The following is a 17156-nucleotide window of genomic DNA, read 5'->3' on the forward strand; positions in this document are numbered from 1 at the left end:
TCAGATGTATCCAGTCTTCTTTCCCATCTGTCCCACGAGGAAACTCAATGCTGTTGCTTTTTGGAGTATGTATCGTTTGGTGACTGAGGTTGTCGAATGCCACTTTTTCATGACATTTGCAAATAAATATTTTATAATTCACTGATCGTTTCATAATGAATTACATGACATCTTTCTATTGAAAAAAGCTGAGGGAAAGATTCCTAGTGCTCTGTCCTCACAGCCCCTAAGCAGTCAAGTCTTGTTCAATTTCACTGAAAGGGAGGATCATTTTTCCTTGTCGCGCTCCCAAACATAGCTGAGAAGATTTCCCTCTGTAGGAGTACTAAGAGTTTGGGTTGGTGGTTTTTCATAAAAGGACTGAATATGTACAAGGAAAATGTGAAAAAACTTGAGGCACTTCATTAAGTATGTGGCCTTTGGTGCTTAAAATGACAGTCTCTTGCAGGTGACCCTCATCCGTTCTACTCTGAATAATTGAGTATAATCTGTAATTCTTCTTACTGTGTTCTGCCCCGTGTTTTTGAGGTCACGTAGGAATGAGTCGAGCAGCTCTGGTACTGGTCTCTGTGGATCTCCTCTCTCTCCCTACAGGAACAGAAAGCTTACTCCTACTCTGCCTCATGTCTCTTAACCTAACTCTTGCTGAATACACAGGTCTTCACTTATTTTCTGTCAAGGCCAAATTTCCTTAAGAGTATTTCGTATGGGAGCTTGTCAGAGTTGGCTGGAAGCCTACATGTGCCGTATCAAATGGTTCTGTGGTGATTCCTGCGGGGAACCACAGTCAGTTTGAGGGGCTGGATTTCCCTCTTTAGAAAACCAGACTTTCCCTGGTGTAGTGTATTAATTTCTGTATTTGCTCAGACTGTTACTAAATCATCTGCTAATTTTTCCCTGTACAAGCCTCAAGCTTCATGATGGTATTCCCCTGGGTCACCTTGGGAACCTTTTGATTTTGGTATTATGTTTGCCACCTGCTATTCCTAAGGTACTAAAGTACTTTTGAGCAGGAGATCACATAGCACAGCAAGTTTGTACAATTCACTCTTGCCTTCCTTTAGAAACCCGTCTGCTCTTGGCCTCATGTTACTATTTGTTCGGCTTGTTCAGTCCATAATGTCTCTGGATGCTATGATTTTTTATGGGACCTGCTAGGCATCCTGCATGGAGAAGGTACTGGCATGGGGACCCATGAGAGTCCTTTCGTGGTGAACACAAAAGAAGGAAAAAAAAAAAAAGAGGTTTTGTGCTACTACCTTATTGTCTCTGAGATTTTTTTTCTTTTTTTTTTTTTTTGCCTTTATCATCTCTTGGACCTGTAGACTCCCTGGCAGCCTTCCTGTCACAGTTCTGTTTGAAGAAGGATTTATTTTTTAAAATTTATTAATACTTGTGATAATGTTTGCAAGTTGGGGTTTGGGTTCTTCTTTTTTGTCCTGCCTGATAGTGTATTCTGCTATATTGAAGCATCTGGAAGTCTGTTAATACCAAAACCGATAACTGAGAGATCTCTTCCCTAACTGGGAAGACTAGATAAATTACTGCCTATTTTAGTCTAGAACTGACAGGATCTCCTTGTACGTTTTTTTTTAACGACCTGCTTCTGCCAGAGCTGTGAACCCTTTTATGTTCTTCACTTGGAAGTGGCTGGTTTTTGAAGGCCAGCTCTTTATTCTGAGTAACTTTCCCTGCACCACTGCATAGCCATGCTGACTTGCCTTGCCCTTTCTCAAGACTGTCTTGGTAAAAACCCCATGTGCTTTTTTTCTTTGCCTCCAGCTGAGTGTCCTTAAGTAGTTGGGGGCCCCTCAAACATTCCACTCTTTCAGTAATCTGTTTTCCCTTCCTTTTAATGAGCTTCCATCTTTTTATGAAGCTCTCCTTTGAGGCTGAGAATGACAGCAATAGGAGGGTTTTTTTTTTGTCTTTTGCAAGGATGTTGGATCTAATATGCAATGGTGGCTGCCACAGACCCCATTTTGAAGTGTTTGCCGACTCTGTAGGGCTGCAAGGAGGCTCTATGTCCTCCATTTATGTCAGGAGCTGCCTTCTGCTGGTGTGTGACTCTGTCCTCTCTCTCTCAAAGGGCTGAGCAAAGCTTCATCTTTTCTCTGAACCTCCTGGTGAGGTTGGTGGTGGGTATTGTATTGTTGTGGTCTGCCTGTCTCTAGCAACAACTGCTAATGCGGAATAGTTTGAGGGGCAGGACCAGCGAGATGGGCTCTGGGGAGGTACCGCAGGCCCCTTGAGCCCTGACAGCTTTGCTGCCGAGCAGCACCACGTCAGCGGGACCTGGGGGATGTTGTGAGCACCTGTTTGTGCCTTTTCCATTTTACAGTGCTCAGGAAAGAAAGAGGTATTTCTATGTAATAATCATAGTTATTACTGCTATTGATCAAAGCATGTTTTGACTACAAATTTTTAAAATAATTATTTTTCTTGAGAAGTGTATGTACACCTTCTGAAATGATCCTATGTGTGCTTTTACAAATTTATTAACATACTTAATGACTGCTTCTTTGTGCAGTTATGTTTTCATAGTTCTAATTTAAGTTTAAATGAAAAAGGTACTTGCATTATCTATGGATTATTGAAACAGTGTGGAAGTACCTTCAGCTTTGCTTCAAGGCACATCAGCCTATTTAATTCAAAGCAAGTTTAAATTATCCCTAAACATCTCAGTGGATTGCAGCTGATCCTGTTGCATGATGTCTTCTGGTTTATGAACAGCCTGTTTCAGTGTATGCAGTACATAAAAAACCAACTTGTGTGGAATAAAAATTTAGTGGATTTCATGTTTCGTTCTTGGTTTTCTTACACTTCTTCATTTTCTTATACAACTTGTTTCTGTTCAATTGATTGTTTTGGTTCTGAGGAGTCAGTGTAATGATGGCAGCGTGGGATAAAATATCTGTTGTTCACGTAGAACCTGTTTAATTTCAAATGCAGGTTTTCTAAATGCTGCTCTCCAGCTTCTCCTTGAATTGGAGAGTAAAGCACACATCCTTGCTGTCTGAGTTATATATCCACCAATTATTATTTTAGTCAAGTTTCAGCAGTCGGGTACAGCTGGCAGCTTGTTATTGACAAGGCTAGATCCATTGCTGTTACTCTAGTGTAGACTCAGGTGTTTCAGCTTGGCCTGCAATATTGTAGTGGTGAGTTTAAAACCTAGATGCCCTTAGCAATTGAGACTGTTTTTGTTGTGGACATGTTTTTAACTATAATCTAGATTTGTCTGAGAGTGCTTCAACTGATCTGTAAATTCAAAAACAGTGTTCTAGTCTTGGACAGTTTTATGCATAATCTTATCTCTCAGTATGTAACTTTCATGCAGTCCTAAAGTATTTTAAAAATTCAAACCTATGTCAAATATATCTTTGTCTCTCTCTATGCCTATTTTGAGCTCATCTTCCTCATTACATTTTTAAGAGTTGAATATTTTAGAGAGTCAAAGTGGAAAGAAGCATGTGACAAAGGACCTCGCCTGCTCTTTGGGAACTTGGAAAAAGCCATGAGCAGAGAGGCAGAGTGAGAAGGTGCCAGTCCCGTGTTGGTAGGCAGATGCTCTGCACCCCAAGCTGAGGGCTATGTAATCATGTGTGGCCGCAAGCCCTGGCTGGTGGGCCTCGAAAAGCCTTGTTGGACCTCAGTGACCTGTATAAAATTACTTCTGTGTGGGCAAACCGTGGATAGAATAGCTTGTGTTATTGCAGATGACTGTATGGCTGCATATCTGAAATTACAGGAGGAATTATTAACTCTCCCATCTCGCAAACTGCCTTTCATCTATTCCTGTCTTGGTTTCTTGGCTCACCTCTTTTCCCTCGAGGTTTGTTGACAGGTGTCGCTAAAGCTCTTGCAGATTTCTTCCAGATCTCAACAGGAGAGTTTCTAAAGGTTGTGCCAAAACTTGGCCAAGTGTGGACTGGTCTCATTCCCATTCCTACACTAAATTTCAAGTTCCTTCTTGCAGAACATGGAGCATTAGAGCTTTCCAAAGCAACAGCTGCCAGGATTAGTCATATGTGGAAAAAAGGGGTCTGTTTCTTCGTAGAGGTTATTAAACATTTTTGCTATGTGAGAAAAGTTCCAAGAAGGGGATGGAAAAGACTGGTGCATATACATTCATGGGGTAGCTACATTTCTATTTGATTAAGCAGCCAAGGTTACTGAAATTGTTCTTTTAGAGTTGGGAATGGCAGCTCTGGTGTTAGCACTGTAGAGTCTATCAGCGTAGGAAAACTTTAGAAAATATTCAAAACAACAGTGAGGGCTGAGTGCTATTAGTAGGTACAGGAATGCTATCATGTTGGTAGGTAACAGCTACTGAACAAGAGGAAGGCCTGAGAATGCTTTTTCTGGCTTTCTGTTTCCATGTTCAGCATGTGAGCTCGCTCCACTTCTGAAAAACGGTGTGAATTATTGCGATGTCCATACAAGCTTTTCAAATGGACCTATCCTTGAAATGTCTGTACCTTGGCTTGAATTTCTTTTGCAGTATGTATTTGTGTATCACAGCCACTCTAGCTCCTAATGATTCTCAAATTCAATTTGGTTTTGTTTCCCTTTTTAAGGCATTTGCTGTATTTCACTGCTTTGATGGTGTCTGAAACGTCTGATTGAAGGGACTATTTATAGAAGCATAGTCAAGCATTTGCTTGAACATTTGCAAGTTTCCTTTCCTAGAAGATACTATTATAGTGTAAAATGTATCTAAAAGAAAGGAGATTACTGTAGAAATATATATGTTGCCTGCTTAATTTCAATTTCAAAAGGGACATGTGCTGTAACTATTCTTAAATATGAGTGCTTTTTCTCCTGCTACTTCAGCAGGTATCCTTTTTAGTGGGATGTTTTTATATTAAACCTAAAAGATCTACCTACTGGCTTTCTAATTTATCTGTTTCAAATCTGTCTGATTTCTCATTTCAGGCACGTGTGAATCCCATCAGCGTCACTCCACCCATACAAGCCATAGATCAGGACCGAAACATCCAGCCTCCTTCTGATCGACCAGGCATCCTGTATTCCATCCTAGTTGGTTGGTGTCTGCTACACTTGCTATCACTCACAATCAGTTGCTTTGTTATGACCAGCCAGAAAAACATTGACTCGGGGAGTGGAAACCTAATAGAAATTCGTATTGTGGTTAGTGGGATGTTTGAAGTTGTTGTTCTACCTATTTACGTTTAATTGCAATTTAGAAGCTTATTTCAGATGGCTGCGTTATTTATTATTATTTATTCAGATTAGATTCAGAATTGTCTGGTTTAGCAAATGGAGCAACAGAACAAGCAAAAGGCAAGAGACTTGTCTGTGCTCATAGCTATGCTGCAAAGCATTTTTCATTCACGGGTGCAAAGGCACAATAAAAGATGCTAAAGACAGACAATTAGAGCAGGTTTCATTCCAAAAGTCTTCTGGCACAGAGCAGCTTAGAGGGTCTTACTGCATCCACCTGTAATTTTACTGCCTGTGAGCTTGCATGCTCTCCCTTGTAACTTAAAGGTTGTTTAGTTGACTATGCCGTTTTCTGGCCAGAAAGGAATGCAGTTCTAGAAGGAGTTCAGAGAATAGCCACTTTGCTGGGGGATGTCTTTTCTTCTGCTGCGTTGCATTTTTTCCTGCTGCTTCCCTGGGCTTGACATTTGTTTCCAGTTGCTGAGCTTGTATGATTAGATAATGGAAAGGCCTAAGGCAGCGGTTTGCTGTTGCAGTCCTCCACCAGCCCTGCTCTTCCCAAAGCACAGAAGCTGACACTGTAGTAATTTCTGTGCCTTGTGACTACTGTGGGAATTGAAAGTCATGCGTTTTGTGGAATCACATCTTTTCCGTGCTTGCTGTGTTAAACTGCAGCTACATGGGTTTCTCACCCATGGAGAGGTGGAAGTAAAGATTTTAGTGAGCAGATTGCATAGTTTTTGCTTGTTATTAAGAGAATAAAAAAAAGATGCTTTTCTATATTCTGGTGCTGCTGTGAAAGGGGAAAAATAGTAGGTTTGATGGTTTGAGATGTCTGTCATTTTAAGAACCATCTGAAGAGGGTACAAATGAATCGGGTACCATTGTACTGAACGTGCAGGTCCTGAGCTCTGTGTGCAAAATGCAGGAGCCTGAGCCTGCTCAGTGCCAACAAACTGATCTTGAGGCATTCCCAGGACTAAGGCAAGGGACATGGCATTGGCAGGTGAGCCTCAGTGTGGCAGACTTCAGCACCCTCTGAGAAAAAAAATGAAGTTTTGTTTGGATAGCCATGAAGCAAGCTCGATTCCTTCATGCTGTAACTGGATTCAAATCTGACAGACCAAGGGATGCGTTGCTGTCAACTAGTCCTCTTCCAGCCAATCTGTTTTGTAAGGAAATTTATAAATACTCATGGAGTAAATATACTAGGTGTTTTTATGTTTGAAAATTGTCTTGGTTTATTTATAAATTGGCTTGGCTTATTTATAAATTCTGCCATTGACAGTTGTGCTCTAGTGCAACATTTAGTCCATTTTTTTTAAAGTTCTTTGCATAACTTGTAAAGTTATTCAGGAATATATTTACTGTGTTTCACTAATTTGTGATATTTTTAATGATTGAATGACTATTTTGAACTTGAAGAAAGAATTGAGGGAGATATATTAGATCAATTTGGGTTGGGGGATTTTTCAATGGAAAGGCCATCTCTTTTTCCCCCCCATGGTCTTCAAAAGGATTTGTTTAAGTCTGTATGCAATACTATTTTTATTTTAGCTTTTACCTCAGAAAATATTAAATAATTTCTCAGAAAATAGGCCTTGGAGATATTTCTCATTATATGGATTTTTCCCTTGCTTTAGATCTAAACATATTTATTTTTTAAAACACTGGAAGGTCTGAACTGTGCCCAGAATGAGAGAATAAGCTAGTTACCGAATACAGGAATGATTTCGAAATTTGTTTGATTTGACTGGGTTCTAATTTGATTCTTGTTTTACCCCGCTTTCTTCCTCCCACTGCTCACCTGTGCAAGCCACCTGACATATGTTTTGGGCACTATGGATGTTATCTATGAAATCTGCATATCTTTCTCAGTGTCTTTAGGATCTGCTGTAAAGACACGTTTCTTTTAATGAAACCCGACATCACTGCAGCAATAACTCACTTCTGTTTGATACGGCTTACTAACCTCATCCTTAAGTGCCCATAAAGATCTCTGCCTGTCGTGCTTTCAGGCTAACTAGCCTTTCAAGTGTTTGGGTAACTACCTCAGCACTGCTTTCACTGAATCTAGTGATCTTTCCTGTGAGGGGAGGGTATGAGTGAACCTCTCCAGTTCCAACAGCAACAGGTTCCCCTGCAGTTCATTGAAAAGGAGTTAGACTCACTCAATGAAGTAACAATAAATGTCTGTGGCAGTCTTGTTACACATTCATGTGAGCATAGCACTGCTGAAGGCAAAAGTAACTTCAGGGTAAGGCACTTGAGAAATGAAGAAATAACCCGAGTGTGTTACTAGCCCATTATTTTCTGCTTGCTTTTTCATTCTGAGCTCTGAGTGCAAGCCTCTCAAAGGATATATCATGATGTCTGACTGTACTTGTTCAAGTAGTTATGGACTGATACTGATAAAAAGATAGAAGATTAGGTCTTAAATATTCTTGAGGGCCGTCCTAAGATCATAGAATCATAGAATGGTTTAAGTTGGAAGGGACCTCAAAGATCACCTAGTTCCAACCCCCTGCCATGGGCAGGGACACCTCCCACTAGACCAGGTTGCTCAGAGCCCCGTCCAGCCTTGTCTTGAACACTGCCAGGGATGGAGCATCCACAGCTTCCCTAGGCATCCTGTTCCAGTGTCTCACCATCCTCAGAGTAAAGAACTACTTCTTCCTTGTATCTAGGCTAAACCTGCCCTCTCCCAGCTTCCAACCATTGACCCTTGTCCTATCTCTGCAGGCCCTTGTAAAAAGTCTCTCCCCAGCCTTCTTGTAGGCCCCCTTCAGGTACTGAAAAGACGCTATAAGGTCTCCCTGGAGCCTTCTCTTTTCCAGGCTGAACAAGATTAGAGAAATAGTTACAGCATAGTAACTACTGGGGCTGTTGTCTTCTATTGGCTAAAGAACGTGATGAAAGAACTGCCTTCCAAGGTAAAGTACTTCAGAGAAGAGGATTGAACTAGGGCCATACTGTAATATTGTATTTCTTAGAAAATGCACAGTATCTTTACATTTGGAAATGTGATGTTTGGAAATTTTTTTTTTCATGCACTGTTTTTTTCCAATCCTTGACTTTCAGGAGTGTTAATATATTTGGGTCATTGCAGTAGACCCACATATAGTGTCTGGCATACACAAGTGTGTAAGCAAGCCCCCATCCTTTTGCATGTAATGTGTGTGCAATAAAAAGGGGATGGAAACCAGCTCACCTTCTCTTATCTACAGTCTCACCCCATTTTTTTCCTTAGTGCTAACTGCATCACAGCCCTATGCTACTCTTACATTTACTGCTCAGCCTTGTTCGAAGGTTTTCCCTTAGCTGTTTTCTCTAGTAATTTTAAGGCTTTCTTTTCTCTGGGGCTGGTCCTTGGGAAAAGTCAATTTTTCCTTTAAATCATCAGCTTCTGGTTTTGACCCTGGAACTGTCTCTCTGATTTCTGCAGCGAATTTCTGACGATTAACTGTTCTATTGGTTTGATATTTAAATGAATAGCCAAAACCACACATGATTTTTGTGGGTTCCTCTCCAGTCTTGTGAGCTTCCTGATGCATTTGCCTGGCAGACAATGTGCCCCACAAAAGTCCTCCAAGAACAGCAAACCTAAGAGTGCTCTTCACCTTGTGGTCATTCCCCTCACTGTATGATCATCAAGGCAGAAGAGATCATGTTCCCACCTGGGCTGTCAGCTCACTGCTTCTGTTGCCTGGGCCGAAAGAGTGTAACCAGAGGTCTGCTGAGGACTCTGCTTTTTTTGTGTGGATGGTGCAATCTCATCTCCATATGCTAAAGTACAGAAAAGAAACCATGTACCACCCTTCATGTGCTGTCCTCCTTTCTCAAGGATCCTTATGGACCTGCCAGTGCGTCCTGGACCACTGTAGACCTCTCAAGATACACAGACCAGGTGAATTTTTGGGGGCAGGAGACTCAGAGCTCATCTGTGGAGCTTTAGATCTCTCTGCTTTTCCTGGGTTACATCTTCTTGCAGCTTGGACTCATGAGAGAGATACTAGCAGTGTAAGGGTGGTGTGAACACTTCTCTGGCCAGGGCCAGTAGTGCTTGTCTGTAATATGCAGATGACATGTTTTGAAGACACGTAGTTACAGATGCAGTAGGAAATTCCTCCTTTCTGGGAGCAGATCAGGCAACAGTGTGGACTGAGGGTTGCTTTGCTCTGTCAAAACACAAATACTTTTGTGTACCAGAAACAGGTATATCTGTTCCTGGAAAACTTTACTTTCAGAATTTAAGGTATCCTGAGGTTTGGATCCTTTCTGTGGTAGGCAGCAGCTGAGCAGGCATCATCAGTTAGGATTCAGGCGATGCGGCTCTATTATACTCTAATTTTTACTTTCCTGATCATCTTCCTTGCTCTATTTTCCTCCTTTATCTGCTTTTTTTCTTGAATTCTTTCTTGGAATCCTTACACAATATTAGCTTCATCTTCCCTGCTGTAGATCACTTTATGCCTTTTACAGCCATCTCTGTCCTCCCCTATGTATTTGTTCTCCTTCAGGGAAGCTCTTGTTTTCTGCTTTGTAGGTGCTTTTGCATTTAGTCCTTAATCTCTTGGTTTTTCTTAGCTTCAGCATCAGCCCTTGTGATGTGCAGCCTCCTAAGACTACAGCAATCTGTTATCTGCCAAAAGCTTGGAGTTCCTCCTGGATGCCTAGTGCTCTTAAAAAATTAGATCATTTAATTAGGAGTTGAAATTAAAAGGTGGGACAGGGAGACACAGGACTTGGAGCTAGAAACTGCATTTCTGCTGGTGGTGTAGTAGGAACATAATCCGTAGTGGTTCTTCCTGTTACAACTGTCTGGGTCTATGGCATACATGTATACAGAGATAGTCACAGAATATGTACAGTGTGTGTATATGTGTATATATATATATATATATAAAAATATATATATATATAGGAAATGGTTGTCATTTGATGAGTTGCAAATTAAATTGTTGCACGTGAGTTTGGACAGTAATTCATCTCCTGGGATAGCTATTGGCTTTCTAAAAGCAGTTTCTAATAATTCCCCTTGAAAGGTGAGTAATAGTAGCATCATTCATCAGAAAATTCTATTTTGGGGGTTGAATCTTATGCCCTCTTATACTGGATTGAGGATTTGGCATAGCAATATTTGTCCTACGCTTATGGCTGCTTTAAGATATTGTAACTCATGGGCTCAGGGGACTTACTGAGGCATTTATACCATCAGCCAGGAGTGCTTTCTACCTCTCAGCTGCCACACAGGACTATTTCTAGACCTAAAATGACTATAGATCTTAGACTTGTAATCAGTATTTTGGTGTCTTTGGATACGCTGTGAGATGGCAGAGTTCATGCTGTTGCTAAACATTTTGGCTTTCTGAGCCCTGCTCTGTTCAGATTTGTGCTCTCAGCTGCCCAGCTGAGAGTCAGGCTGGCTCAGGGAAAGTTAGACAGTTAAACCAAAACAAACTAGGATGAGAGACAGACTGGAAAAGGCAGATACAGTTTTCTGCCACGCAGATGAGGAGAGAACATCCCTTTGTCTTTAAAAAAAAATGGATGGTGTAGCCTCTGTTCCCTGATAGGTGAGAGACTGTTGCTGAACAGTATAGCCCATACGCTTACTGCTTCATCCTGCCCTGGCAATTCATGCTCCACCATTGCTACTTTTTTGTATACTTCTCTTTGAGAATCACGTGACTTGAAATCACTGTAGCTTAATTCTTACATCCTGCTGTGGCAGACTGTGCTGCTAGAACCTTTTGGCTTGAGCACAGTACCGTGGGAATGTTTTGGCAGCTGACTCACTGGCCAGCCTAGGGACCAGGCACAGCAGGGCCATGGCTGTCTCCATCCCTTGCATAGCCCTTGCTGGATCTCCATGAGTTCACAAATTTGTTCAGGCTCTGACTGCTTCTGATTTAACTGGGTTGGAGAGTATCTTGGAAACTCACAGCCGTGAAGACACTATTTACTGCTGACAGTAAATGGTAGCCGTTACATGAGGTTTCATCTGGTGCTTCCTCACTGATCAGAAACTTCTTTTCTTCTTAGAAGGATTTCTAAAATAATGTATCCGTTGTTATTACTTATGTATATGCTATTAATAATGCATTGAAGAGCTTGACCATAGGTGCTGCAAGAACCAAGGTATTTAAAATGTGCATTTTAAATTGCAAATGTCAAGGCATCATCTGTGAGTAATAACATGGTTATCTTGAACCTAGTGATAACATCTCATTGTGTATTTTCTTTGTTTAAATGTGTGCACTCAAAAAATAGTTCATAGTGCTCTTTGCTTTGTGACTAATGTCAGCATGTACCCTGCCCCTTGGGAAACATACTTCAAAGCTGGAGAGAGGAAGTCTCAGTGGTGTGTGTTTAGCAAGTTGGGTTTGAGGAATGTGGTGGATAGAAGTGGAAGGTGATTTACAGAGAAAGTACATTTCTCCATATGTCCTCTTATCTGATTAGATTTATATGTATCTCCTGGAAGCCAAGAAGCAGAATTTCCACCAGCTGCAGGTGTGTTTGGGCTCCTGTTGTTATCAAGTACTTAGGGCTTCCCAGTTGACGGTTAGGGAGAGTATGGAAATAATGATATTAAATTCATAATGGTAGCAAAATCCTTAAGCTCCATGTACGCATGATGCAGTATTTTATCCTTATAATAGCAGAGTTAGTTTTTGTTCCTTTTATGACTAATGAATAAAATAAATATGTTGTTTAACTAAATCTTTCAGAAATGACATTTCTTCAAGCCACGGTGTCTTTTTTTACAGGTACTCCTGAGGATTATCCGGAGTATTTCCATATGAATCTCACAACAGCTGTACTGATGCTCCTAAAGCCAGTAAATAGGGATTTACACCAGAAGTTTGACTTGGTTATTAAGGTAATTTTGGCTGAATTCATATTTCTATATGCTTTTGAATACTGCTTAGTAACAAAAAGCTCTAGGGAAAACGTGGGGTGGGTTTGCTTGTCTTTCCTGCATTTTTCTTTTTTATTTTTTAGCCTGTCAGACATCATTTAGCACAATCACAGGGTAGAAGGATGTGAAGTATTTTTTTAAGAGGGAATGAGTTGTGGTCGAGTTCTAACATTTCATCTTACATTGATATTGTATGAACAGATTAAGTTCTGCTTGTACATTGGCTTTTAATACACTCAGTTGCTGGAGAATCCATTGTTCTATATTTCATGGTTTCTCCAGTTTAAAACCCATAGTCTGAGTACTGAATATTGGGAGGAATGAGAAGAAAATCATCTCCACATCTTGTAGCAATTTTTGCATGCAGGGTTTTTTTGGTTTGGGTTGGAGTTTTTATTGGGTTTTTTGGTTGTTTTTTTTTGTTGTTCAGAGATGATTTAAAAAAAAAAAAAAAAAAAAAAAAGAGTGCTTATTCCAGAGCTCTGCTACTTGAATAAAAAGAAGGCTTCCAAACCTTAATGGATGCTGTTCTCGTTCTACTGCTATTGCTGGGAAAAGGCATAAAACACTTCTGTGGTGTTGGTCTTTCCAAATCCTACCATTGATGAGGAGAGTTGGCTTTTCCTCTTTTGTACATAGTGCTTTGTCCTTAATTTTACAGTCTGACATGATAAGTCTGCAGTTCTCATTAACTGAGCCAAATGATCAAAACACTTATCAGTTAGTTGTGAAGAGTGTGACTTTACAGAAAATCTCAAAATGTATCTTCATCTGGTTACCAAGTCCCAGTTTTGCAAGTATAAAATATTTTTAGTATTTGCTGCTTTCTTTGCCAACTAGGATTAAGAAGAAAAGAAGAGAAGGTGATGATACCAGTATTTAGTTGCTAAACTTGTTAAATGTAATAAGCTATTAATTTTACTTTCAGCAAAGTTGTGCAAAGCCATAAGCTTTGCTGCAGGTGAAATTTGTGTTAACGAACTGCAAAAGTCAGTTCAGTAAAGATGGTCTCAACTGACTATAGAGCAGAATTAAGTTTGGTTCTTTTGGAGACAGTCTGAAATTGTCCTTAAAGCAGTTGTCTAATGACACAGACAATTGTAGAGGTTTTGCTGTATTTATTGGGAGGCAGAGAAGCAAATAAAAGAGAAAGGAATCGCAGTGGTCTGTTTTAACATAGTAGATCACCTGTGTATTTATCGGTGTATTTCATGTAGAATAGAGTGGCCTTTCTGAACTACAGCGTGTTTTAACACAGGGATGCCATAAAGCTCTTACTGATTTTTAGCATTATTGAATCTATTTTTAAATGCAAGGGTTGCACTCGTATGGTAAGAATTATTTATTTGCCTCTTCTACCCTCCTAATTTTTTTAGGGCTGTTAATGGTGGCACTGGCAGCAGGCAGTCCCCTTGGCAAGAGTGTCTCCTTCTATACTGGCCTACGAACCTCTTTGAATCGATATGCCATAGTGTTGCTAGCTGCCAGCCTCAAGGCTTTTGGCCTATTGTGCAATCAGACCAAAACGCTTGCTATTCCTCAGGGAAAATCTGAGTAGGATTTTGTTCTTTTTTTTCCTTCAGAGCAGAAGGAAAACTCAATCTTTCAATCATTTGGGAGTGAGGGGAGCGATGATAGAAACTTCTGCTCTCGAAATAACGAGAGATGAAGGAACATACACAAACATGGTGTGACAGAGCGACCTGGGTCCCCAACTGTGTCTGTGCCAGTACATGGCCGTGCAAAAGCTGACTGTGGCAAGTACCTGCGTAACTTGTAGGAAATCTTCTTTTATTTACTAACACTGAGCATTTTTTAAGCACAGGAACTTTGCAGGCTCTCTCTGTGCATCTCAGAGAGGGCAGCATTTTCTTTGGAAAGATGGTAATAAGTTTATTAATATACAGGTTCTTTCTGTGTCTTCTGAGGAATATAATTGTGAGTACAGTATGACAAGATGAAAGAGAATTGCAGCGTACAGGAATTTTGAATAGCTTTGGCACCTTTTTCAATACTTGTGTTAATTTTCTTCCTCAGCCGATTTTGTGTGCATCAAAGTACAAAGCTTGTATATGCTTAGAGTGAAATAATGTGTGATTGGATTCTTTTATAATAATCTGTTTTGGAGCTTACCTCCTGTGGTGGAGTTCTGCTGTCACTGGGACAGATGAATAAACTTGGGTGGGTTAATATCTAAATAAATTTGCTAAGAAGTTATGGATTAAAGCCCTGTTGCACTTTGTTTGGTTTCGTTGTTGTCAAAATTCAGCAGCCATATACAGTAGCATAATACATCAATTAAAAAAAATCAATTACACTGGTCTGATACCACATTCTTTGTGCCTAAATAGCAAGATCTGTTGTTAATGGAAATGTTTATAGGTGTTATTATGTTCATATTGCTGTGTTATATGTGCAGTCAAGGGGATAATAAGGAGAATTATCAGTCTGTAAAGAGTGATAATATGCCACCTGCTAGAATAATAAAAGTTTTAATGCTGTGTTGTTCAGGGACCTTTTGAACTGGTATAACGTCTCAGGCTTGTACCAAATCAAATTTTCAGATTCTCGTGTTGTACATTCTCAACTTTGCATTTCTTGCAGTGTTGAAGTTGTCGAATCTGATTCTCTTTCATCAGGAGGAGTGCAATGTGTGATGTTTCCCTTTAAACAGAAAATATGCTACTTTTGCATGACTCACTAAATTTAATCTTTAAAATATTCCTTCTGATATCAGGAGATCAATTTTCTTTTTCTGCCAAAATGTTATGGAAAAGGTGTTTAAGTCAATACATGACTATTGGAGTGCGTGAAGTAAGGCAGACAGGAAGTTGGTGCTCTCGTCTGTGGTATAAAAACTGCATTGCTGATAAATGTTGAATTCTCATATAGGTGGACAATGGAAAACCCTAAACTTCTTAATAAGAAATGCTGCTTTTCAGCCTCCCTGCTATCTCCAGGAGATACTGGGTGATAAGCAAGGAGGCAAACTTGTTGGCCCTCCTAGGGGGAAGCTCTTGTCACTTCCATTCCCTGCAGAGCAACAGGGTCTTTTACAGAAGAACATGTATTTTTTTTGTGTCCCATTAAATTTCCATGTGGCAACTGCAAGGCTGTCACAAGCAGCGTGTGGATTTAGTGCCTTTAAACTGAAAGGGCTTTCTAGTGTTAATAATACTGCAACTAAAATATTGTCTATATGAGACCCAAAATATGTAAGGCTGTGAACGTTGTGAATCATAAGCGTTCTTTCCCTTTGCTTACTGCTGCTTCTGTTATAGATGGTTGTTCCTGAGATACAAAATCACATCTCATAGTACTAATTCTCTTTTGAAATCAATTACTGCTTTTGGTGTAAATTTTGTTCGTAAGTACATGTATGCCATTTGAAGATTTAGGTCCATAAAGGCAGGGACTTGCATGTCTCTTTGGAAAGCAGACAATTTGGAGAGAACAGTCTCCTCTGGAGCAGGTGGTCCTGCTTTACAGAAGATAGTCACTAGAGAAATCAAACCAAAGCTAGAGTGAGAGGGAGCACACTTTCAGCAACCTCAAAGGCTAAAAAATAATTACGTCTTTGATCGGCAACCTCCTCAGATTCTCAATAAAATAATAAACCTGTTAAAACTACATTTCCTTAGCATTGTCACTATGGTAGTTGTCTTTCTCCTGGAGAACAATGATTTGTAACAGGAAGGCATGTGATCTGTTTAGTCCTCAATAGAGTTAACTTCACCACTGACACCTCTTTGCTTGTAGGAGAGAGTATAACTGCTTGAAGAAAATGGCAGCAGCTGTGATCACCTTGCTGGAAAACAACCCAAAAAACATGACCATTGCACTGTAGACATGAGACTGTGTTCTTATTACTAGCTCTAAAAAGTGTCAGTGAGATTTTTGGTTGGTTCGTTTGTTTATTTTTTTAAGGATGAGTATCATGAAACCACTAGGAGAATTAATCAAATTGATGCATTTTGATCCTTTCCTATTTGAACATCAGTTATTTATCAATGTGATAAAATTTAACCTGACAGTTCTATTAAAATCAATTTGCAAAGTGGGTGGACTACTGAAGGCTAGATGTGCTTACGCAGTCAACGAAATAGTAATGAATGGAAATGCTACACTACAGAGGAATTTACCACACCTGTAAGAGACCAGATTTTGATAAAATTACTTGTGCTGAGTGGTTATTTAGTTCACAGGGACTTGTATGACTCTTGGAGTAGGATGAGGAGCTACATTACCACAAAGGCTGTCAGTCCGGCCCAAAGAGTGTGTCTGTGGAGACTGGGGGGCAAATTGTCACTAGCGAATAGTAAAGAGATTTTGCTTTATAAAATAGTTTAAAACACCTTGACTTCTTAGATTATTTCAAGTGAAAATCCTTGAAAAATGGATCCTCCTTTAAATAAACAAATAGCTATGTTAGTTACTACGATTACGGGCATTTTGTCAACTGTTGAGATCCAAGGTGGTCCTACTGAAAATATTAACAGTAATCCAGAGTAAAGGAGGGTAGGGGAAGTGTTTTCTTAGCAACTGTTGCATAACCAGTTGATAATATATACCAGAAGTCAGCTCTGGTTCTCCAGTACATCAATATTGCAGTGGGTTGGTATCCTGTAAGTAAGGAAGAATCAAGAGATTTGTTCATTCAGGATTGCTATGAAACCTGTAGGAGTTGAAATAGAAAAAAAGACTGGAAGTATTTTGAGGCTAATGAGGTATAGACATACCTTGTATCTCTCAAGTCTATGTTATTTACCTAGAACAATCAATACTTCCAGTTTCCTCCAGTGTAAAATGCACGCATGTCAGAGTCAAAAATCAGGATAGGAATTTTATTTCTCTTGCAAGAATTGATTTTCCATTTTTAATGGCATGGGGATGTAACTAACTAAAAGTAATTTGAATATTATAACATGAGGTGGAAAAATAGGGGATTTTGTTAGTCTCATGTGGACACTTGTGTACTGAGGAAATGAAATTTATAATGTAGTTTTAGAGCAGGTTTTCATACAACCTCTATGGTTAATTCTTA

The 17156-nt window shown here is 39.8% G+C and overlaps 1 protein-coding gene across 2 annotated transcripts in view; it reads left to right on the plus strand.

Moving 5' to 3' along the window:
* PCDH15 (protocadherin related 15) overlaps positions 1 to 17156 on the plus strand; it is a 367987-nt gene that overhangs the window by 142063 nt on the left and 208768 nt on the right. For both annotated transcript variants that reach the window (XM_086467277.1, XM_086467276.1), the window contains 2 exons: positions 4939 to 5047; positions 11961 to 12073. In XM_086467277.1, the coding sequence (XP_086323403.1) occupies positions 4939 to 5047; positions 11961 to 12073 (222 nt within the window). The remainder of the gene's footprint in view (positions 1 to 4938; positions 5048 to 11960; positions 12074 to 17156) is intronic.

The sequence above is a fragment of the Leptosomus discolor genome, chromosome 6 (assembly GCF_034619465.1).
Source record: "Leptosomus discolor isolate bLepDis1 chromosome 6, bLepDis1.hap2, whole genome shotgun sequence".
In the NCBI taxonomy this organism is placed as follows: domain Eukaryota; kingdom Metazoa; phylum Chordata; class Aves; order Leptosomiformes; family Leptosomidae; genus Leptosomus; species Leptosomus discolor.